We start from the raw sequence: 25415 nt of genomic DNA on the forward strand, positions 1-25415 counted from the left end.
CCCTAGACTAGAGTCATAACTTCCACCTGTTTCCCCACTACTAGTCACTCCTCTCTTTAATCCCTCCATCAAAAAGCTGCTAAAATAATTTCTCTAATGCATGGATCTTAATTGTGCTACTACCCAATTGAAAACTTTCAGTGGCTCCCTCTTGGCTAATGAATAAAAAGAAACACTTTAGCCTGGCATTTAAGGCCTTTCAGAGTCTGGTTCCAGCCTGCCTTCTCAGCCTGATTCTACATTACTCCCTCTCCATTCATTGTATGTTTCAGTCAGACTGTTCCCTGAACTAGATACGCTATATCTCCTGTGTCTGTACATTCATGCACTCCCTGTCAAAATCCTTATCTTCTTTCTTCAAGGCTCAGCTCAGGCACTAACACTTCAGAAAGACCTTCTCCAATCTCCCTTTCCCCATCAGCTAAGGCAATTTTCTTCCCTCTCAAATTTTCTCATATTATTTCAATTCTTTCCCTTGCCCCCAATTTATTATACCTTATGTTCTGCTTATCAATGTGCATGTAGAGTTCACCTAATAGAAGTTAAATTCACAAAAGGGGGAAGAGGTTCCCAGGGACTGTCATTTTTCTTCTTTGTATCCCCTTTGCCTACCTCCTGAAATGCTGGGATATAATGGGGGCTTAAGAATTACTACTTGAATTATACTGAATTGTGTACAGCTGATTACATTAGCTTCTTACAAGTAGAGATTGTTTATTCTTTATATGCACAGTGCCTGGCACAGAGTAAACACTTAATTAATACTCATAGATTGATTAATTGAAACTTCTTTAAATCCATTCCCTCTGGTTAAGACATTCATGAACATAGAATAATGACCAGTATTCCTCCTCAAAAAAACCTCAACAAAATCCTTCATGTATTTGGCAAAAGTAACCAAATTATATTACATAGTTGTAGGTCATTCTTCTGGAAGAGGAAAGATTGGTTTTGTTTTCATTTTTGTTTTTACTATGAAGCTGGTCCATAGATAATAGGTAAATAAAAACACATGCCCTCTACCTCTCAATTTGGAAAGTTTCCTATTTGATTTCACTTAGAATACAAATGAGACACTTAAACCTATTTCCAAAATGAACAGTTTAAAAAAACCTTCTCAAGGCAGGAAGGTTGGACAAGGGATAGAATTTTGGGCCTAGAATCAAGAAGACTTGAGTTCAAATCATTGTTGGGAATTTGCTAACTGAATGATCCTGGGCAAGTCACTTAAATTATTTGCATCATTTGCCTCAACTCTAAAGTGGGGATTAAAAACAGTGTCTACCTCACAGAGGTTTTGTGAGGATCACATAAATTATTTCAGTAGTCCCTCACTATATTGTGGTTCACTTATCACAGCTTCACAGTATCATGTGTTTTTAAAAAATATATATCTAATTCCATATTTCAGAGTTTTTACTATATTGAAGGATTTTGAGGATGAATACCATACTGTACACAATGAAAATGCAGTATGCCACTATCGATTGTGAAAGTTTGTCAACATGAGATTGTATACAGCATTCTATTGGCTGATGGAATAAAAGGTGACCAACCACAGAGCTGTGTTCTGTATCCTGGGCATTGATTGGTTCAGTGACTGTAGATTAATAAGAGTGTGGAAAAGGATTATTTTCCTTTGATGTTTTACATGATGTCTTACATGAATGAGGTTGATTAGCAGGTTGGCATTCCAAAATAATTAAAATAGTGTAAGGGGGAAAAGGGTTTTTTTTATATTAAAAGGCTTGGACTGGATTATATTTTGAATAGGGTAGCCAGGACTTTATATTAATTCCAAAGAGATTTATTTACAATTTATTTACAAAATATAGAAAGAGTGAAGTGAGAAAATCAGAGAGAGGATATGGTAAGATATCTAGCCTAAGCACTAAGTAATTTACTCCCAGTCTCTGGCTCAACACGGGCAGGGAGAGTTAGTTCTTAGGCCTCGGGAAAGCTGAGGACCTGGGGAATTCTCTCCTGAGGCTAGTCTCTTCAGAAAATCCAATATGAAAGGAGTCAGCCTTTCACTCACCACTTCTCCGGTCCTGTCAGTAGATTCTCCACTCCAAATAAAGAAAGAACTGCCAGTAGAACTCCACTCAGGAAGTTGTCGCTCCCTTTTAAAGACACTTTCTCTTACATCACTTCCTGTGCCTTCCCCTAATTTTGTCTACCAATCACAGTTGAAGTCCTGTTTTAGGACTGCCCAAGAGGCAGTCAGTCGATTCTGATTCATCACACACTATGGCACACTTGGGTCACAGACCTCCCTCACTCAAGAGTGAATGGGGTATTTACACCTTTGGTGATTAAATCTAAAAACAGGCAGGGGTTACAATTTAATCTTCACAATCAGGGGAGAGTTAAATTTAATTTTCACAATAGTAACATTAAAAATCACTGATCACAAATCATCATAGCAAATATAATAACAATGAAAAAGTTTAAAGTATTTTGAGAATTACCAAAATGTGGCATAGAGATACAATGTGAGCAGAAGCTGTTGGAAGAATGGAACAGGCAGACCTGCAGTGCTGCCACAAGCCTTTTCATTTATTAAAAAGAAAACAAACAAACAAAAAACATTATGTGTGAAGCTTTGTTTCCAAACTGTGAGCTCTTTTGAAGTTTCTATTATGTAGAATATATGTAGCATGCTATTTTTTAAAGTGCTTCATGGACACAGTATTTTATAAAGGACAAATACTTTAAATTAAGATATTAAGGTGGCTTTGTAAAAAGAAAATATGACAATAGTAAATGCAATTATTCATATTAAAACACGCCCTCAAAAAAATCCAAACCAAATTCTTAAAACACAAGTTTATTCTTTTATTCTATCAGACCTAATATGAGAATTAAAAAACTATGGGAGTAAGGAATGTTTTGCTGTTATCATGCAAATTAGATTTCTCATTGGCTTATACTTTAAAGCCAAACATCAACAAAAATCATAAAACTTTGGAACAGAAAAGGCCAATCTAGTCCAACTTCTTCATTTTAAAAATAAGGAAAATGAAGCCTAGTGAAGAAAAGCATTTGCTTAAGGTCATTTAACTGGTGAATAAAGTCTAGGGTAGAATCCATCTCTTCTGATTTCTAGTCCAGTGCTTGTCCCAAGAAATAAAATGATAGGTGACAAGTCAGGCCTTTAATTCAAATATAAAATGTCATTATTTCCTGGAATGGAATAATGGCTTAGTCATATCTTTTAGTCCTTGCCATCCTGAGTCCTTTCCAGCAAGATATCTATGAACATATTTTTTTAAGGCAATTGAGGTTAAGTGACTTGCCCAAAGTCACATAGCTAGGAAGTATCTAAGGGCAGATTTGAACCCAGGAACATCTGTCACAAGGCCTGGCACTCTATCTACTATGCCATCTACCTGCCCCATGAACCTATGATTCTTAAAATGCATCCTTGTAGGGTTTCTACTTGCAAAGTCTAATTTAAAAAAAAAAGTTTCCAGCTTTGATATATACGCATCACTGCTTTGAAGAGAGCAACAAATTCTCTTAGACAAGTACCACTTGGACTCTAATTTATAATCTATGATTACTAATGATTTTCTTTGAAGACTAGAACTATACAAGTGCATTCCCACTTTAAGCAAACATGATAAATTAAGGTCTAAATCTTCACTTTACAAAAGGATTCACCATAGAATTCTTTACTTAATAGCTTCATCTCCCTGTAATGTAATGCATTTATATATAACATATATAACATGGATGTTATATAATAATATATAACATTTGGGAATGTAAGCCATTTCATAAAATGAGGTACATCTGTACCAGGAGACATTGACTTCAATGATATAATGGATCTAAGATCAAATTGATTTGGGTACTCTCTCCCTCTACCAGAGCAATCCATTCATTTCTTCTCATACTATGTGACTTGTCCATATCCTTTGGTAAATCACCCACAGTGTCTAATCCAATATGCTGAAATTCTTCTTCACAACAGTTTTCTTCTGAGTGGACCCAAACATTCTCAGACCTTTATTTTAGTTATCAATGTTTATATTTCCAAAACAGGGGTGTCTGCTTTTATAGTTGCAAAGAAGCAAATAGATTTGTTTTTAGGGTCTTGACAACATCCAAAGGTTCCTGACAATGTTTTCACTAGTTCACATCCTCCCTGAAGCCTTTCTTACTGGTCTAGTTCTACTGGAAAGATCCAGGAGGCTATATCTGTAAAGTAATTATAAAAAAGTTTTACACTTAGCATAAGCTTCTTCAAAAAATAAGCACAATTATTTTGGGGGATATTCACATGATTGAAGAATATTAGATCAGTTATATATTTTGATGGATTAACCCAACAATCAATCATTATTGGGAATGAGAAAAATAAAAGGGAGAAATTTGCATGAGAGTAATTATGGGAACTAGAATGTATCTCAGGAAAACCTCCTTTTAGGTGGAAGATTCAAATGCCCTGAATTTTGAATTTGTCAAAATTAAATCTCTACCCAAACCAAATGGCTAAGTCAAAAAGTGCAATTTTTTAAAAGTACTAAAGCATTTTCTGTGTATGGAGCACTGAACCAGACTGGAAGTCCCTTGAAGGCAAAAAATTTGTTATTAAAATCTTATATCATCCCCAGGATACAGTTAGCACTTAATAAACGGTTTTTTTTTCTCATTATCTTATAGTGAAGAATGTCTTTATATTCTTAGAAACAGGTGCTGAAGATGGTGCAAGGACACTCTGTGGGCAGGCATGCACCTCCCCCCCCCCATTTGTTACTAGAAAAGCAGAGGGGGGTCCTCCCCTCCCCCTCTCCACCTTGCCTGATTCCATTTTTTTCACAACCCAACCCCCTCTGCCCAGCAGCCCAATGGGAGTACTTCTCTCTGAGTGGCAGAAGGGACAGGGCAAGATGCACCTGGCACTTAATAGGGTGGGGGTGGGATGGGGCACAGCACTCCATTTGTGGCACCCTTTCTAAAAGGTTCACCATCACTGGACAAAATGGTCTCTGCAGTGCCTTCTAGCATTAAACCTGTGATCCTCTCCATGACTCTGGGACTTTGTCCAAATGGCCCAGAGACTTTAGTAAAGTCAAATATTTACCAGGGAACTAATGGAAAACTTTCAGGGGGAAAAAACAACAGAAAACAGTATCAGAAAGTGACTTTGGACATAAAATGTACCTTCATTCAGCTGGTGTGACTGGGCCTCTGCTAATACAACATCAGCTGTAGAAAAGGAGGGGAAGAAGAAAAGAATAATACAGAAGGGACGAGATGGCAGAAGAGGTGATAGGAGAGGTGGGAGGAGGCCTGAGAACTCCTCCCCAGCTTCCTTCCCTCCCTGTGCCTGGCGGCCCCCTTGCTACACTGCCTCTGCGCCGCTGATGCAGCTCTTCCATTGAGAACGAGGAGGAGAGAGCAGGGCGGGGCGAGACTGGGCGGGGGAGCCAAGGGCGCGTTCTAGAGCGCGCGCCCGATTGGGCCCGAGACTCCGCCCTCCGTCCTCTCTCGGCAACGTCGAAGGTGTGGGGGGGGCTCTCTTGAGTTCGCGCGCGCGCACGAGCGCGTGCTAGCTCGCTCGCTCGCGCCCCCTCCCCAGGGCCCGGCGAAGCAACCCGCTCGCGAGCCCCAGGGCGGGCAGGCGCGCGTCCCTGCTGACGTCATTGAGGCCGGCGAGCCTGTGCGGTGTGGGCTAGAACCCCTGGCGCACTCGCGCACTCCGCTTTTTTCCTTCCCTCCCCCCTCCCTCTCATCCCCCCCTCCCTTCCAGGCTCTCTTTTCCCCTTCTTTTTTTTTTCCCTCTCCTCTCTTCTCTCTCCTCTCGCTCTCTCTCTCTCTCTCCATTAGGATCCACTGAACGATGCGATCTCTGGGAGCCAGCGCTGTCGCCGCCGCCACCGCCCGCTAGAAACCTTTCCCCCCTTCCCCCCTTCCCCACAGCTTGCAAAGCCCCCCAAAGAAGAGGGAAAAGGGGAAAAAAAAGAAGAAAGAGAAGGGGAGGGGATGCAATACTAATCACCATCCTAATAATCCTCTCTAGCCGAAGGATCCACCCTGCCCCCCATCCCCATCCCTATCCCCACCCTCCTCCGACTCCCGGCTCCATCCAGAGCTTCTCCCTTTATTTTAATTTTTAATTTTTAAAAAAATAATCCTCGGTGTCCGCAGCCCAGCTCTGCTGCTGCTGCTGTTGTTGCTGCTGCTGTTGCTGCTGCTTCCCCTGCCGCTGCCGCTGCTCCGGGTCCCCGGCGGTGGTTGCTTCTTTTCGGATGCGTTGCTTGCAAGCAGCGGAGAGAGACCTGCAGCCCTGTCTCTAGAACTCCCACCCACAGCCCCGACCCCAACCCCGAGTCCAGCCTCCTCCTGCAGGTGACGGGAAAAGGTGGCAGTAGCCTGAAATCCACCTTGCGAATTTTTGGGGGGAGGGGCTGCATTTTTTGTCTATTTGCGGGAGTTGATCTCTTTTCAAAAGAAAAAAAAATACAAGAAGGAAGGAAAGAAAATTAGCGATTTTTTAAAGGACAGAAATAAATATTTCTGGGGGGGTGGGGGGGTCAAGCAGAGCAGGGGAACCGTGCCAGCCGAGGCGTGCGGGCTGTTTTGAGTGTCACGATGGGATGTACATTGAGCGCAGAGGAGAGAGCCGCCTTGGAGAGGAGCAAAGCGATTGAGAAAAACCTCAAAGAGGATGGCATCAGCGCCGCCAAAGACGTGAAATTACTCTTGCTGGGTAAGAGAGCCTTGGCCACTTCCTCACCCCCACCCCTCTCCACCAGTCCCCCTGAACAACCCTGCTGCCACCCTATTCCAAACAACGCCCCCACTGCCGCCTCTGTATTTCACCTCTTTCTTCACCCTTCTCCCCTTGTCTTGTGTCCAGAAAGATTTGTCCAGAGTCCAGGGAGACCTTTCCCTTATTAGATTTGCAACAAGATAACTAAGCCATTGCACACACTTCAGCCAAAAAAAACTGATCCCCTGCATCCTTTAGTCCAGCTGCTCCCTTCCTTCTCCCAGAATAATCTCCCAGTTCTTCTAGCTGACTCTGACTAGCTTTTTTCCTTTTTGTCTGTCCCTACAGGGGCTGGAGAATCAGGCAAAAGCACCATTGTGAAGCAGATGAAGTAAGTCCCTATTGTATTGGGATTTTAAGTGATTTTTTCCCCTTACTCTTCTTCCAGCTTTCCCTTAGGCCCTGTTTGTAATTCTTGCTCACAAACACATAACACTTTGACTCCCCCTCTACCTCCCTTCCCACCTTGGGTGTTTCTGTTCCCTCCACCCCATCTCCCAGGAGAGGTGTTTCTTAGGGAGGGGTGAGGAGAAAGAATGATGGTGGGGGCCGTAGTTATATGAATGACAATGTCCGCCATATTGATCAGAGCATCATCACTATTGGCAATATTGTGAATGTTATTTCCTACTAGTGGGGTGTTTTTCCCTCTCCCCTCCTCCCCCCTTCATCCTCCACCCTTTTCTCCCCTCCCCTTCTCACAGCTGCACCTGTGGCAGGGATTTATTTCTGGCTTGCTTAGAAGATGGAGGGGAGGGGACCTAGTCTTTGCTCTGGATGGAAAATCAAGTGTCTGCTGTTCATGATTTTGGTGCTGAATTGGAGGTTGTGGGGGTTTTTTTCTATCTCTAGTTTTCTCTCTCTCCCATAGACATATACATACACTTATACCCCCCATGGGGTAGGAGAAGAGGGGGTCAAGATGAGAAAAGTGGGTGGCTTTCCAGGCTGATGTGAATGGCACAGATGTAACCAGGGCAGAGCCATCAAACAGACCAGTGTCGATTAAGCTTAATGTCAGCTTTCTATCTCTCAGCTCTTTCCTCTCTGCCCCCACCCTCCCTGATGTTTGATCTCTTGGCATGGGCTGCTGGGTTAGCTTCATTGCATTTACATTATTTGTTTGCTGAATAAGGTATGTTATGCATAAATTTACCTACAATGTAGATTTAAGACAGGCTTTAATGCCACCCCAAATCTCCTTTTGCCCAAAGGGTCAGTCTTTCCTTAATTAGCCAGCCAGAAATCCATTTTGACTATTGATAGGAATGTTCCTTTTTTGTTGATATAATTTTTAAGTGAAAGAAAATCTCATAATTGCCATAAAAGCCTCACCCTCTTTCTGAACACACACACACTCTTTATTGTTCCTTGCTCCTGACATCAACCATTTCTTGGGGAGTTCTAGGGCAGGTTTGTTTTAGATTTGGGGGAGGGGGCTTAGAAGGTGGAGGTGTGGGGATTTTTGCCCTATTCCCTACCACTAATCTTGTGTCTTTGCTACTTCCGTTATTTTCCCCATTTGGAATTCGTTTGAGACCGTTTAGCGAGGCTTCCACGTCGGTTTGCTGTGACACCTTTACACATACACAGGGTTCCTAATTAGGGGTTGCTATGCAGTAAACAAAAATGATTATTTTTCAACTTGACAGAATAGCTGAAGTAATTGCATCCCGCAGGAAAACAATGGAAAAGAAAAATCTCTTTCTTGGGGAGTGGGTGAGGGAGAAAGCCTGTTCGAAATTTCAGAACTAAGATGGGGGGAGTTAAAACCCCAATCTTGCACGTATAACTAGCATGACAAGCTGGTTCGAGGCGGCGCCATGATTGTATCGTGAAGCAGCTCTTTAAAAATTCCCATCTGTTTTTCATATTGCTATATTTGCACGAGAACTCCCTTGGGGGGATTTTTGAAAGGGGGCATCTCGGCTTGCTGCACCCCTCTGGAGCCATGATTAATTTGGCTTGGGGCTTATCTGGAGCTGTCTACAACCTAAGTGAATTTCGAAAGTGGGGCCTAGGGAATTTCTGTTTGCAACAAGGTGCATGCTGCATTTGCATGGCAGGTCATTTAATGCACTCTCTCAAATAAATCACAATAAGCAAGATTTTTTAAAAGTCTAAATAATCTACAGAGACAGGTTCCCGGGCCCTTTAAAAGCCAGTGCAACGGAGCGCTACGTTGGGTTTCAGGCGTTGAGAGTGGTGGACAGCGCCCAGCTGAGGCTAGAAAAGTCGATTGGGTCCGAGAGCTCAGCAGCACGGGGCTCAGCTCAGTGACTGGCCTGGTGCTGAAGCTCGGGAAGTCTCGGCTATATTCGGGTCCTATTCGATTCCCTGGGAGGCTAGAGCCGAGTCACTTCGGAAACAGCCGAGTGTATTCGCATCTCCGGCAAGGCAAAGAGGGAGGGGGAAGGGTAGAAATCTCTGCAAATTAACTTTGCATCAGCCAAAGCAGCAATTCTCCCCACGTTGACTTCCACACTCCCTTGAAGATGCCACATAAATTAGGCTGACTTAATAAGGTGTTTAAAAATATATACAGATTCCCCAAAAGGGTAATATTATCTACCTCTTCATTCAAAGAGAGCTGAGTTCTCCAAGGGGAAGTGTGCCATTTTAGAATGAAAATTCCTAATTGCATAGGAAGGAAATCTAATGGAAAGACTGCATGTAGACTCCTCCCTGGAAGTCTCTGATGTCCCAAATGGCTTTTCATATTGTCATTTTGGGTAATACTGGGGGGATAAAAGACAAACTAGTGTTTGAAGATCTAGAAGCTAGTTTAGATACAAATAAATCAGAGAATGCAGGTCTCTTTCCTCATTTGCTGTGAGATTTTAGTCTCAAAACATTTTTTTGAAAAAAAAAAATTGACTAACACAGATGGAAGGATCCCTACTGGAAATAGATTGGACTTGTTCAAAAAGGAGAGCCAAAGATGGATGACCATGGTTCAGGAGACAACACCCCAGAGGATTCCTGCAAAAGTCCATAGTGAGGACTCCATAGGTTACCCATGAACAGAGGCTGATTTTTCCTGTGGGTTCTGGCTCTAAAGGGATGTGAGGCACAGATAGATTTCTTTCAAGAAACTCAGGGGAATTTATGTAATGGGTGGGGTGAGGAAGCCAAGATGGTGACTTCACATGCCCAGGAGAAATATTTAGAGAGCAGTTGCTGGTTTCTGTGCAGTACAAAATACCATTCATAATAATATGTAGAACATTCAAGTTTATAAATCACTTTCTCCCAGACAACTGTTGAGATATATAGCACTAGGGTTATCAGTGACTCCAGAAAAGGCATAGAGAACCTTATCAAGTTTTCAGGTGATGAAAAATTAGGAGGAACTGCTACCCCATTAAATGATAGAGTTTAAATCTACTAAGATTTTAAGAGCAGAAAAATTTTTCAGCCTAAAAAGATTAAATTTAAGACAAATAAAAATAAAGTTTTATACTTGTGTTCAAGACACACTGATTTCACAAGTACAAAAGGGATTGGTATGGTTAGACAGTAGTTTATCTAAAAGAGATCAAAGGATATCAGTGAGTTCTAATCTTAATGAGATTCAACAGTGTAAAGATGGCAACCAAAAGAGCATATATGATTTTGGGTTTCACAAAAAGAGCCATAGCTTCCAGGAGTAAGGAAACGGTAATCCTGCTATATACGGAGGTGGAGAAGAGCCTTGAGTCCATGCCACATGAAGATCAATTGAAAGAGGTTACTTAGCTTGGGGAAGAGAAGAATGGAGGAACCTGATAGCTATCTTCAAGTTATTTGGAAATCTGTCATTTGAGAAAGGGATTAACTTGTTCTGTTTGGTCCCAAAGAACTAGGAGCATGGGCAGAAGTTTCCAAGAGGTACATTTATTTATGTTTGGTGGGAAAATTTCCTAACAATGAGAACTATCCTCAAAATGGAAAAAGTTTCATTAGGTAAAAAAATGGGTTCCCTCTCTTGGGAAGTCTCCAAGCAATGGCCAAGTGACCATCTGTCATGTATGTTATAAGTAGGAATTCTTTGCAGAAATATGTTTTGCATAACTTCATATGTGTAATGTGTATTATATTTCTTGCATTCTAAATGAGGGAAAAGGTGGAGGGAGGAGAGTGATTGAAAATATAATAAAAAAATTTATAAGTGGATATTTTTGTTCTAGTAATCAGTTGAATTAGATGGCTGCTAAGGTCCCTTCCAAGTCAGAAATTCTGTGATTCTATTAAAAGCTCCCAATTTTTCCTTACCATTGAGAAAACTTGAGATATAGAAAGGTTAAATAACTTGCCTAGGGTTACTCAGTCAGTAAATAGCAGAGCAGGTACTTGATACCAGGTCCTCTGACTCTTAAGTCCATTCATTGCTTTTTCCAGTAGGCCCTAATTCATGGCTGAGAAGCAGACCAACACCTCAGACTAGGTATCATCAGCTAAGCTTTTATTTCACCTAGGTCGACATGCCTATCTGACATTCCATAGATAAATGTCCATGAAGTATAGCAAAAATTTCATGATTGTGTGGTGGTGATAGAGATTGATTAGACTGGCCCCTTGGGTTGTGATAAAGGATATTTCAGACAGCGATGGCACCCTGTTTTTTAGTCAACATTACCAGAAAAGTAACAACCAAGACCATTATGTCTTCATTTCCTTCTCAAAGGTTCCATGTTGTAATGTGTTGTTTAGGATGCTAAAAGGGTTATATGAGTAGTAAGTAATAAAATAAAGGAATAGGTTTCTGATACTGTTTAGATGAAAAGTGTTACACCTGGCTTAGAACACTTCAGAAATGGTTTGATTTTTTTAATTAGTACTAATTGAGAAAATGTTTTGTAGGGGAAATTATAGTCATTTATGTGGTCTGTTTTCCAATTAAATTGTCTTTTTTTGGCTTCATAAAACTTAAAGTGCTTTATAATATGTATTATGATGATGATGAATACCCAATAACAAAAAATATTTGTTTGAAAATAGGATAGGTTTTTTTTAGGAGGGAGGGAGGGGATGAAGGGGGACTTAAATTATATTTGTATGTGTCTGAATTAGTGTTTGGGAGCTTTTGTGGCATAGAACGGAATTCCAAAACAGCTCAGTGCAGAGACATAAACAATGATAATTGAGACAGCACCAATATAATTTAAAATATTCCATGATTATTAAGTGGCTGTTTTTAGCATTTTAAATACTTTTGCTTGTTAAGGGTTGTGACTTTGCCTGTTAGTTATTCTCATCATTTTTGCGCTCAATCTGTATGGCTGTTTTTATACATGCAGACTAATCAAGGCTTTAAATGGATGTGTCAATTTTATCTAATTACAGAAAAATACCCTCATGGAAGAATATTATAAAGAATTATATTTTATGTGGGGTGGAATCACCAGAATAACAGTCTAATTGGCTCACAGGTTTTGAATAATTAGTAGTAGCTCATTAGGCTGTAAATCTAATGACAATTAAAAGTGAACTATGGAGGTAGTTGCTAAAGCACATCTCATTTAAAGTTCATTTCCCATGATCAGGGCCTAAACTGTAAAATTCAGGCTGTTGTCTGTGTTGGAACATAACAGGATTTCTAGAAAGACTGAGGACTACAGTCCACAGAGAACAGGGGTGTGGTTTAGAGAAAGATTTAACTGGTTAAGCAGTAACTGGTAGGTTTTGCTTACCGGTGAATTAGCTTTACATATTTTCCAGGATGAAATGGAATATCATGTATGGAAATCTATCACTAAGCAGTTGCATTCAATAGCATTTTAATATTAGTAGTCTGAAGACTTGTTCCTCACCCAAGGTATAGCTTATCCTTGATCAATATCATTGGATGTGACATATGAGGCAGATTCCATTCTTCCAGTGAAAGAGTCACTCAGCATCCTTAAAAGAAATCACCCACTGAGAGAAAAGCTGCTAGTTTCATTTTGCTATTCTGATTGAATAAAGAAAATACAGGCTATTGAAATTGCTTCATAAACAATAGTGAATGACATCCTTCATCTTCAAATAAAAACTCAGGGCATTTCTGATACATTTTCAAAAGCTTAGATAGATTTATGTTATTAGCCACATGACTAGAATTATAGGTTTTTTTACTTAGAAAAGCATCAACTTCAGTTGCCTCCTTTTTCTTAACCTCTATATTTATTCAAAGGTATGTACATTGTTGTGTCTTGAGACTGCATGACCGTGAACATAGTGTTGGATGGAATAGAAGGCAAATTTTCTTTTGCTGATGGATGGTCCTTTTTCTTCCTTTATTATTTCATAAAGTCTAAAGGTCTTTCTGTCAGAATAATAGCAAAAAGTCCACCTAGTTTCTGTGGAATTTTCAAAATTCAATTACCTGTTAGATTCTAAAAGTAAACCTCTCTGCTAGTTGAAAGTGTTCTGGCCAATCACATGAAAGGTGAAGACTCCTGATGAATGGAGATGGCTAAATAGAAATTCAGAAGAATTGACTGCTCAACATTTTGGGCTTGGTTAGACCTGTGGTGCATGAGGATTGAAATGCATGTGTCTTTTGTGGTTGAGGTTAGTGTATAGTACTTCCCAAAATTGCATTGTTCTTTTTTAGAACTCCACATCTGTTCAAGAAGGAAGATCACTGATTCAGGAATGAGCTTATTCCTGGTTTGCAAGCTCTACTTTTTCCCAACTTTGTTGTTATTTTTTATTTCATATGAGCCTTCCCACATCCTGTGTTTTCTGACACTTGAAATTCAACCTATTGCATTATAGTTAATGGATACTCAGCTTAAGGCAGTACCTTCTTTAAGTTACAGCCTTATTTATTGCTGTGGCATATCTGGACCTGAAAGAGTGAGGAATATTACACACACACACACACACACACACACACACACACACACACGGTACAACTTTTTTTGCTGTTTTGAAAATTGTAAAATGATTTAAATGTTTGAATGTAAAGTATAATAAAGAAGAGTGTTATTCATGATTATGCATTATGTAAGAAATAATGTATAAATCTGTCACATTAGCTAATTAGAAACTTTTTCAAACTAAATTAAATGTCCCAAGAATAGCCAGCCAATCAATAAATTTACGTGATTAAAATCCCATCAAAGGTCAGGCACAATGATTTAGATCCAACAGCACGAAATAAAAGGGTCATAACTCCACTCTTAAATTGGCAGAACTCTCTCAGAGATGTGAAAGATTTCACTAGCCCTCAAATAAGTCATAAACGTCTTAAAAGCACTTTTTCTTTCTGAAATCTATGTCTTTTTCCTGGTGGCATCTGTTGTGCACCTAAAGAAGACCAAAGTCCCCTTCCAGTGTCTAAAAGGATGGCATATGTAGACCTAGAAGGGAAACCAGGGGCCATCTAATCTAATCCCCTCATTTAACAGATGAGGAAACCAAGATCCTGAGAGTACATTGCCAAAGTCACAGGAGGAAAGACAGATGTGTGATTTGAACCCAGATTCTCTTGATTTCTGTGATACTGTACTCTATCATGGCAGAGAGGTGACCACGAGTTGTTTGGCTCATGCAAGTTTCAGGGAAGTCATGGTAATAGACTGTCTATTACCTAACAGGGGCGGCTAAGTGGCGCAGTAGATAAAGTACTGGATTCAGAATCAGGAAGACTCATGTTTCTGAGTTCAAACTCTGGGCAAGTCGCTTAATCCTGTTTGCCTCAATTTCTTCATCTGTAAAATGAACTGGAGAAGGAAATGGCAAATCACTCCTGTATCTCTGCCAAGAAAACCCGAAATGGGATCATGAAAAGTCTGACCCAATTGAAACGACTGAACATATTATCTAATAATCAGCCTAAGATTTTAGGGGACACAGCAGCTTTCAAAAACCATCTTCTAAGTCATAGAGGATTTATCATCTTTGTTGGTAGAGGAAGTACCCATTGATGAAACTACAGACCTTTGAAATATATTACTGTAAAAACAGCTTATTAAACTGTACTAGCAAATGTCAAACCCAAACTATGCCAAAACTCAAATATATATTCTTTTTTTCCTTTCATCTTTCTTGTTGCATATATAAACTATATGACCTTTTTTTCAGTATTCTGCCCCCCAGAATTATTTTGTGTTTTTATACATTTATTTTTATTTTCATATAGATAGATAGATAGATAGATAGATAGATAGATAGATAGATAGATAGATAGATAGATAGATTCCCTCAGTAGAATATGTTCCCTTAAAGCACTGTTGGTTTGGTTTTTTTTTTTTGCACTCGTATCCCTGTTGCATGGCATAGAAGGCATTTGATAAATGCTTGTTAATTGATTGATTGCTATATTGGCAGTATTTTGAATGAACAGGTTTAGAGATGACTCTCTCACAGTGTTCTTTTCTTTTTCTAAGATATGAGGATAACATTTTAGGCCTTCCAGAGACATAGATGGGGTCTTGCTTCTCTTCACATGCATGTCTCCTTTACAATTTCTGGGAGTTAGACATAGTAAGATGCAGGAGAAGAGACCCCATGAGTATTATTATGTAGTCTGTCTTCACCTCTCTCTGGCTCTGCAGTAGCCATTACATAACAACTTACATGGCCAAAACTGTTGTGACTTAAAAAAGGAAAAAAAGAAACTACTGCACTAACCTATAATACTCTAGTGAAAAAAGTTGTAGTAGAAAGATCACTAGCCTGGGAGTCCAAAGAGCTGGTTTTAGGCCCAGACCTTCTACTGTGACTCTCTGTGTGTCCTTAAGCAAGTCACGACCTTCCAAGAGCCTCAGTTTCCTCATATGATAAAATGAGGAACTTTGGGCCTAGATGATCTCCAAAGTCTATTCCCCATCTATATAATGTTTCCTTGTATTTGGAAATTATGTAGTTTTGAGGGCCTTGTGAAGTCGTAGTTTTGGCCTATTTTTTAAATATTTTATTTGTTCCTAATTACATATAAAAACAATTTCTAACATTTGTTTTCTAAAATTTTGAATTTAAAAATTCTCTCCTCCCTGAGATGGTCAGGAATTTAATATAGGTTATATTTGTGTGATCATGCAAAACATTTTCATATTGGTCATGATATGAAAGAAGATGACAAAGTCCCACAAAGAAAATAAAGTGAAAAATAGTTTGCGCTGATCTGCAACTATCAGTTCTTTCTCTGGACATCATGAGTCCTTTGAATTGTTAGACCCTGTTTCAAGTAGGAAAGGAAAACAAATCAACAGATCTTGATTCTTTAGAAAAGTTCAAGGTCAGGAGAAGGGACAGATATTTCAGAACTTCTTGGAATATTTTATGAAAAAACAAAAATTAGGGGGTAAAATTGTTACAAAAGTTCTCAAAGACTGGAGCAAGGCCTTACCCACAATTATAAAGCATGACAGTCAATGTGCTTTCATCAACCAAGGAAGTCATGGTTCTGAAAGGTATCTCTATAAATACAGCTCAGAACCAGTATGTCCCCTGCAAACACATCTTTGGAGCCAACAAACGGAAAGTGGATATGTTATAAGAAATGACACATTTTGATGTCAGGAGTGAAGTGATGTGCTAAACACAAAAGAGGTGGTTTGTCTGTGGTCTTTTGGGGCACATGGGCATAGTAATTGCCACTGCTGAGGTGACCCAAACCCAGCACTTAAGCCAGCAATACTTAGGGGTGAAAGAGATCCAGGTTGTGCTGCTCAAGAACAAGGCTGGGAGCTACTGTCAGCATTAACAGATAACAAGATGCATGAAATGGGATTTTGGGGAAAAAAAGAGTGGGTGTACCTGGCCTCCTACTGATTTTATCTTCTGAAGCATCTTTAGTTCTAATTTTCTCAACAGAAAAAAAGGAAAAACATTGTGCTTTTTTTCCACACCAAAATTAAAATAAAATAGAAGGAGCCCTCTAAAGGTAAAAACCAAGGCAATAAATTTGTTTCCTAATCAGGTCCTCATCCAAAACTTTCTCTGCAGATAGTATACAGGAAGGGTTGACATCAAGTTTGCAATATCTTGAATTTTATTTCCTAGTGATAGGAGATTTTAATCTACCCTTGAAATAATCTCTCTCTGGGCCTCAGTTTCTTCATAAGGAAAGCAAAGGAGTTGGACTTAATGACTTTTAAGGTCCCGTCCATTTCTGGGTTCTATGATTCTAAGCCTTCTTGTCCAGGAAAACAGATGTTCCTGGTGACAGATGAACTCCAGCCTTCTCTCTTGGCCACCTCCAGTAGAGGTCATAAATAATAAAACCATTAAGCTCCCAGCGCCCTTCAGCTAATTGAGAAAGAAAAGTGGAACATAAATCCACAGGAGTGTTAGCTCAGGGAATTGAAGAAATCAGGATGTATCAGGCTCCCTTTTTGACCATCATGGAAAGAGGAGTGGGATTGCCAAGAGATGGCCCGAGTTTGTCTTGTAAGTCTTCCAAGACCTCACGCCATAAAAACCAGGATTTAGTATTGCCTTTTCACTTCTGGAAGTACAAGAGCTTGTTTGAAACGGAAGAGGAATAAAGAGCCCCTGTTCTCCTTTTCTCTCAGCTCAGCAAGGCTATGGTAGGGGGATGGGGTGGGAACAAGGATATGGGCCTGTGACTTTCTCAATGAAAAGGTGGTAGGCAAGTCACAGAAAATACAGAAAAGTTGGAGAATGCCTGTTTCAGTTCAAAGATGAAAAAACCTGAGGACCTGCTAGGATTTTATGACAAGAGTAATCTGCTCTCATGTTGAAGAGACAACTTCAGTGTCCTTGAGTTGGAATCATAGGATATGAGTTCAAATTCTGGTTTTGCCACTTGTTATATGGATGACTTTATCAGGTCACTTAACTTCCAGCTTATCTGTAAGGAGTGGGACTTGTTGATATGTATGTTTTTTCTCTGCTCAATCTATAATTTTATGACCCTTAGAATGAGATTTTCTCACATTAACCTTGCAAAGTAATTTAGGAAGTAGGGGGGAATCTGGAACTGTGACTTCATTGGTAAGGGGAATAGCATTTAAATAGGACCTACTATGTGCTAGGTGATGTGACGCTAGATACTTTACAGTTTCTCTTTTGATCCTTAGGACAACCCTGTGAAGTAGGTGCTGTTATGATCCCCATTTTACAGGTGAAGAAACTTAAGAAAAACAGAGGTCAAATGACTTGCCATAGTCACACAACTATTTGTCTTGACAGATCAAATTTGAACTCATCTCCTCTATGTCCCAGTTTAGTGCTCTATCCATTACCACCTAATTGACTCAGGGAGTGCCTAATGAAGTAAATCCTTTTACTATACAGATCATCACCTGCTTTGAGTCTCAGATAATTGCCTAGGGGTACTCAGACCTAATGGCTTGTTCATAACCCCAAACAGCTCAAAAGCCTTTCCTAACTGCCTCCTGAGGTGCAACTAGGTGGCTCTGTAGATAGATTGCCAGGTATGCAGTCAGGAAGACCTGAATTCAAATTTGGCCTTAGACACAACAGCTGGGCAAATCATTTAACCTCTATTTGCCTTAATCCACTGGAGAAGGAAATGTCTTTTCAGTGTCTTTGCCAAGAAAACCCCAGGAACAGTATTGGTGTGCTATATCCATGGGGTCATGAAGAGTTGGAAACAACTGAACAACAGTGTGCCAACTACGGTGAATACAAGTAGAAAGATAAGAAAAATTCGGGGCCTCAAAAAGATTGCATTCTAATGGCATCATCCTCAAAACTACTAAATCTTATTCCCATTTTACCAGTAAAAAAACTGAGTCTGAGAAAAATTAAATGGCTTGCCCATACTGCTAAAATATGCAGAAGTCATCATTCAAATTCAGGCCTTCCATATACTCTCTTGTTTCCCCTGTTGTTTTTCTGCCACCAAAGAGCTGGAGGTACTTGGGGAAATGGGGAAGACAGCAATGGATAATATGAAACAAAGAGGATGCCCAGAAGCTGTTAGGGAGAGACTGAAATCCTGACCTTTCTTGTAATGTCTTCCACCTATCTTTGAAATTAATTCAGCCTTTCTCCTCTAAGATGGAGTCTTCCCTGATGAGTCTAATCTTTGCTGATCTCTATTGTCAGAGATCACAATTTAGTTGCCTTATTTCCTCCTTATTTCATGTGTATCTGCAAAGGAAAAACTTGACCTTTGAAGTCAGAGAATCTAATTGCAAATCTAGGTACTGTCCATTTCTACCCCATGTCACTCCTCCAATTTCTCTGAGGTGTCCTCATCTGTAAAATAAAGGACTTCTACTAGATAGCCTCTATAGTCTGAGGTCTTTCCAGCTTGGAATTTTATGAATCTTCAGATCAAAAGGGCCTTATGGTCAGCATGTATGACTTGCATTCTATAGGAGCTAACAAAATGCTAGGCACATAATAACTGTTCAATAGGTGCTTATTGCTTCATTGATTGCAATAGACCCAAGTCACTTCTACCTGGCTCAGCTCCTTATGTTAGAGTCTGGGATTTGCTTTATTTACTAGACTGCCACCTTCCCCAACAAAGGGGGAGGATGTAAGGTAGATGAAGGTCCTTAGAAACCACTAGTTTTCCAGATTGACTATTTTTCCCTTTACTAGGATTCTTTTTGTTCAGAAGAGACTGTACAGCCTCTTAAATTAAACCCTCCAGCTTGACAGGTCTTTAAAGAGAACTCTTGAATGTAGTTGGGTCCATCTTTGGCTGGGCATTCAGTCTGTGTGCTCTCACATTCCGGTGGGGGGTCTGGACCAGTTTGTTAAAATGAGGGTTTCATTCACCTGCCACAAAGAAATTTCTTAAGAAAAGCAGAAATTGCCCAAAGAAGCTGGGGAAAGATAGTTGGCCAGTATAGAGTATGAATTCTCCATCCTTGTGCTTGGTAGGGCAGGCTGAGAAGAAAGGGCCTTTGGCAGGCAACAGACACCACCTGGGTCTTCAAAGGAAAGAGCAGGTACTGTCAGGAAATACTGGGACCCATGCAAGAGGCCTTCAGATGTGGGAAGATTCTGGGGAGTGGAAATAAGGGTTGGCCCACTATTTCTCAAGGCAAGCTTGTGGGGAGGGGGTGGAAACATCAAAAAGTCAAGGGAGCCTGCAGCTGTCCCTTCCACAAAGCAGAGAATTGTTGACACCACTGTAAAAAAACTAAGCCCAAGGGAGAAAGGAGAATCCATAAGATCTTCTGAGCATACCATGGGGCTAGGGAACTTGCCATCGTGAATTCTTGCCAGACTTGGTTTTCATTGAGTGCTTACTATTGAATACCCTCTCTAGTTAGGAGGGAGTCCTGCTAGCAATGTTTCTATTATTTTCAGGGTCAATCAGCACTGACAAGTCTTTTTTTCTACAGCAGATGTTAAAGCAGGACAGTAACCAGAATGTGTACTCTTAGGCAGCAAAGAGATTGAAAAGAGATGTAGCAGGCTAGAGAAAGTACTCAAAGAAAAGGTAGTCAAAAGATCTGTCAAGATCTCCTCTACCATTAATTTGCTACGTGACTGTAGACAAATCCCTTACCCTTCATGAGACTTAGTTTCTTCAACTGTAAGGTTCTGGGATTCTCCATATTTCAGTGAAGATGAGAATCCTGGTGATAATTTATGTTGAACTTATGTTAAGTTCCTATACCTACAGGCTTCTGGGACCAAGTAAGAAGTCACTCTGGGACTGTTGTTTCATCTGGGATTTGTTAACATGGTTGAGGTTGAATAGTGCTTCATGTTACACAATGGAGTGTCAATCCATTAGTTCCCTCCCCATAGCTCAGTTCTACTCATGGTTCACAGCATCATCTCTGTGCATGTGTGTGAGGGACAAGTTTGACATATCTCACTGTGAATGTGGACTTGGTAAGGGCCCTTCTTGGAACACAAACAAACCAACAGTCATTTGGGGCAGAATATCACTCTTACTTACTGAAACACAAAACACTTCACCGAATTTACTGCAAAGACCACGATTCTAGAGTTTAAAGAAATAAAGAAAATGAGAAAGATAGAGAAAAATAGCCAATGTCAACCCAAATTCAAAATGGCAGCATGGATGAAAGTGGATCTAGGTTCAATGTCAGATAAAATGAAGTTCACTTGGAACAGAGAAATTCAGAGGGGATAAAAGGACACAAGAATTCCCAAGCCTGATATATTTGTGCTGGTGAGAAATGCTTTGTTTTATTTTTTATTCTTTTATTATTTTAGAATTTACCTCCCAGTCTTCTTAGGTAGAGAAGACTAAGAGGAGAAATTTAAGAACTAAAAGGGACATTCCCATGGCACTTCGAAATTCACAAAGTCCTTTCCCGAAAACCTTCAACTTTCTCCTTTGTAAAAAGAAAGAGTTGAACCAGAAAGTTGCAAATAACACTTCCAGCTCACATATTACAAGTTATGAAGGAGGATGGTGCAAGCATTATTATATCCACTTCACAGAAAACTGAGGCTTAGGGAATGATGACCTCCCCATGATCACTTAGAACAAACAGCTTCAGGGGCAGCTGGGTGGCTCAGTTGTAAAAATCAAATTATAAATTTCTATTAATAAAATTATTATATTTTTGGAGGTTTATTAAATGATAATTGGAAATCAAGGAATAAAGAGGATACAAGATAAAAAAAAAACACATACCCATGGCTGATTAGCCCATTCAAAATTCCCGTGCTTAGCTTACCACCAAACTTGCTGCATCATGCAAGAAGAGAGAGAGAAGGTATGGGAGGCATTATTGCCAGTTAAATACCAATAATGTGATCTTGCCAACATGGAGATGCAGGAGAGATTATAGGGAATTCTGGAAAATACCAAGGACTTCTGGGGAATAAAGTCTAAGATTCAAAATCTCCATTTATACACAGTGGATTGAGAATCAGGCCCAAAGATAGGAGGTCCTGGGTTCAAATATGGCCTCAGACACTTCCTAGCTGTGTGACCGTGGGCACGTCATTTAACCCCCATTGCCTAGCCCTTACCACTTTTTTGCCTTAGAAGCAATAAAAATAAAAAATAGAACAAACAGCTTCCATCCAATACAACTGATATTCCTAAAGCACAGATCTAATCTAACTCCCTTGCTCAAGAAGCTTGCAGTGGCTCCCTATTGCCTCTAGAACTAAAATGAATTTTAAAGCCATTCATGGTCTATTTCTAACCAGTCTTCCCAGACTGAGTTCATGTTATATTTCTTCACATAATCTATATTTCAGACAAACTGAATTAACTACTTGCTATTCCCTCTCTTCCATGTTTCATCTGTTCCCCTCAGTCCTGAAATGTTCTCATTGTTCACCTTTTCCTAGATCCTATCAAGGCTTAGATCAGGCCCTACCTCCTACAAGAGGATTTTCATGATTTTATTTCCTTTTCTGTCACTCTGCCCAAATTCCTGTATATTCACTTTGTGCGTCTTTTGTATTCCCTTGTCCTACATATGTTGTTCCCCTTGGTAGAATATGTACTCCCAAGCCTGAGCCTGGGAGGCACTTTCCTTTTCAGCTTTTTGTCCACATGGCTTTCCTTCCATACATCCGGTGTTTAATGGATACTCATTGAATGTGTTTCTTCCACATGATAGGGAAGTACAGTAACAACTACTTTTTTATGAGATTTTAGAGAAAGAAACATTCTAAATAGGTTGGTTTTCCAGATTACTGAGGCTTGCCCCTCTAAACAACAAGCCATTTTCAGCACTATTTTTAGCCATTTTTTTATGAAAATATTTCCCAAATGCATAACACACTTCACTGTCTTCTTAAGTAGGGGGCACTAAAAACAATTGAAGTTTCTCTTCATGACTCGGGAGCATCCTCAGGAGGCAGAAGCCCAGGATTCAAACCCTGCCATCTACCGATGTGAATGCAAAGCAAGAGAAGCTTCTGGACCTCTCGAGACCTCAGTTTCCTCCCCAGTAAAGTGAGAGGGTTAGACTAGATGATCTCTAAAGTCTGCACCAGTTCTAAATCCTGTGATCCTATAATCCTGTAATGCAGCAGGATCTTCAAGACCTTAGGCATGGGGAACTGTTTGTGCATCTATTTTTTTTATAGCATTTGGGCTTCTTCCCCTACTATCAAGTTATTATCTATTGACAAGCTCACTAATATTGGAGCCGGGGTTGCAGTACAGGTCCTCCATCATTTATAAATTATGCTTCTTATCCACTATGACTAGGAAGAGAAGTAAGCTTCTTAGTAGTGTGTGTAAAGGAAGAGTAAACAGACTTTGAGAGGGTTTCCTTGGAATAAACTGAAGGAACTTTAGTTCATGGACTCCTATATGTAGGTGGCTGTTCAGAACTATTTTTTAAAAAAATTTCTGCTTAATAACTGGTTCTTCCCAATAACTTGGGTTACCAAAAAGTTAGGCATCACCATCATTTGTAGTCAAAACCAATGAATTTTTTTCCTAAAGCAACAAGGCAGTAGCATGAGAGAGAGCCTTTTCTCTGATCTGAGGAGATCCTTTCTAGAGAAGCAATGTGTTCAGGGTGTTCAGTGCTTCAGAGACCCAGACAGTAAGTAACCTGCCCTTTCTACACTTCTCCAAGGAGAAACTAGAGTCACAAGAAATACCGTAGAATAGCCTAGTGCCATTGGAGTTTGTCTGTCATCTCATTTGATCCTCACAACAACCCTGAGAGGAAGAGGCTATTATTATTCCCATTTTGTTGTTGTTGTTGTTTAGTTGTATCTAATTCCTCTCAACCCCATTTGGGCTTTTCCTGGCAAAGATACTGGAGTGGTTTGCCATTTCCTTCTTCAACTCATTTTACAGTTAGGGAAACAGAGGCAAACAGGGTTCAGGGTCCCACAGGTAGTGAGTGCCTGAGGCTAGACTGAAACTCAGGTCTTCCAGACTCTAGGCTCAGGACTTTGTCCACTGTACCACCTAGCTGCATTTTACAAATGAGGAAAATGAGGCTTGGACAAATCAGATGACTTATCCAAGTTTCACACTAGCATATGCTGAGGCCTAATTCAAACTCAAGTCTTCCTGACCCTATAACCATTGGTCCATAATCAGATGTCCACTGCCTCCTTAATGTCAGCCCCCAGATTCTTATGAAGTTCAATATTTTTTAAGCCCTTACCTTTCGTCTTAGAATCAATACAGTGTATTGTTTCCAAGACAGAAAAGCAATAAAGTCTAGGCAATAAGTGACTTGCAGGCTAGGAAATATCTAAGATCAAATTTGAACCCAGGACCTCCCTTTGATGGGCTTGGCTTTCTATTCACTGAGCCAGCTACCTGCTCCATCCCCAATTACATTTTAATCTTGTTCCAATTGTACTTGGGAGTGTGGTGAGCCTCTTATGGCCCAATGGCAACATGTTTGACACCTTTGCCATAGGCATTTCCCTGAGAGGAAGCTATAGCATGGTGAATGAATGAATGAATGAATGAATGAATGAATGAATGAATGAATGAATGAATGAATGACATTTATTAAGCATTTTCGATGTGCAAAGCACTAATACTAAGCTTTGGAGGTAAAAATAGAAAAGCAAAATGGTCCCTGCTTTCAAAAAACTTATATTCAAATAAAAGGAGACAATCCAAATAAAAATTCTCAACTCGGGGGCGGCTAAGTGGCTGAGTGAATTAAGAACCAGGATCAGAGATGAGAGGTCCTCAGTTCAAATCTGGCTTCAGACACTTCCTAGCTGTGTGACCCCTGGACAAGTCACTTAACTCCCATTGCCTGGTCCTTACTATTCTTCTGCCTTGGAAACAATACGCAGTATTGATTCTGAGATGGAAGGTAGGGGTTTTAGGGAGAAAAAAGAAAAAGCACTTGCTAGTAGTGTCACCATGATCAAGTTATTTATCCTCTCCACATCTGTATTTCTTCATCTATAAAATGAGGGAGCTATACTTGGTGATCCATGAGGTCCCTTCCAGTTTTAAATCTATAATCCTATGACTACCTGAAACCTCCAATTTAATTTTTTTCATGGGATGAATCTGCCATTTCATAGTGCACCACTGGAAGTTGAACCTTCATGGGATTTTTTTAAAAGAAAAATACTTCAAAATTTAAAAGTACTGGTTAAAATACTTTTTGAGTTTAATTGAATTCCCAAATTAGAAAAGCAGTATATTATAGTTAAAAGAGAATTGCCCATTAATATAATCAGCCAACTCAAAAAGTAGTGAGTTTCCTGTCTCTAGAAATATTCAGTTGGAGATGGGATGATCCATTGTTGAGATGCTACAGAAACATTTGGTGTTTAGGTTGTGAGGCTGGATTAGAGGAGTAAGAGCCTTCCAAATTTCTGTTTCTTTGTGCTTTTTTCTGAATATGGTAGTGGTTTCACTATTCCAGGCTTAGAAGTATGAGTTCATTTTTCAGTTTGGATGCCTAAGAGAGGAACTATCTAAAACACACAAGCAAGAAACAGCTGTCTGAACTGTAAAGTCACTTGGATATAGCTTTCTGTGCAAAGAGGTTTCCAAATGCCTGTAATTGCACAAATTAGGGAACCATTAGCCCAAATGATTGGTAGCTGAGAATGATTTATTCAGCTGATTCAGGGATTCTACCCCGTTTCCCTAAGCAATAGTGGGGACCAAGTCCTAAGTAGTAATTCCTAAGTAAACGCAGGGAATAGGCCTGGAACTTGACAGCACTGGCCAGTGGAGTTCCTGAAATCTTGTTGCAGTTGGTAGGGAGCATTGATTTACCTAGGACAATGGCAGAGTATTGATACTCCTTCATTTTAA

General features: G+C 40.0%; 1 protein-coding gene across 2 annotated transcripts in view; it reads left to right on the plus strand.

Moving 5' to 3' along the window:
- The first annotated feature begins 5458 nt into the window (after positions 1-5458).
- Positions 5459-25415, plus strand: part of GNAO1 (G protein subunit alpha o1) — a 269564-nt gene continuing 249607 nt past the window's right edge. Inside the window, exons 1-2 of one of the 2 annotated variants that reach the window (XM_007474882.3) lie at positions 5459-6721; positions 7073-7115. In XM_007474882.3, coding sequence (XP_007474944.1) covers positions 6604-6721; positions 7073-7115 — 161 coding nt within the window. In that variant the 5' untranslated portion in view covers positions 5459-6603. The remainder of the gene's footprint in view (positions 6722-7072; positions 7116-25415) is intronic. The other variant, XM_001364372.4, reaches the window with a different exon arrangement.

Source organism: Monodelphis domestica, chromosome 1 (assembly GCF_027887165.1).
Source record: "Monodelphis domestica isolate mMonDom1 chromosome 1, mMonDom1.pri, whole genome shotgun sequence".
Classification (NCBI taxonomy): Eukaryota; Metazoa; Chordata; class Mammalia; order Didelphimorphia; family Didelphidae; genus Monodelphis; species Monodelphis domestica.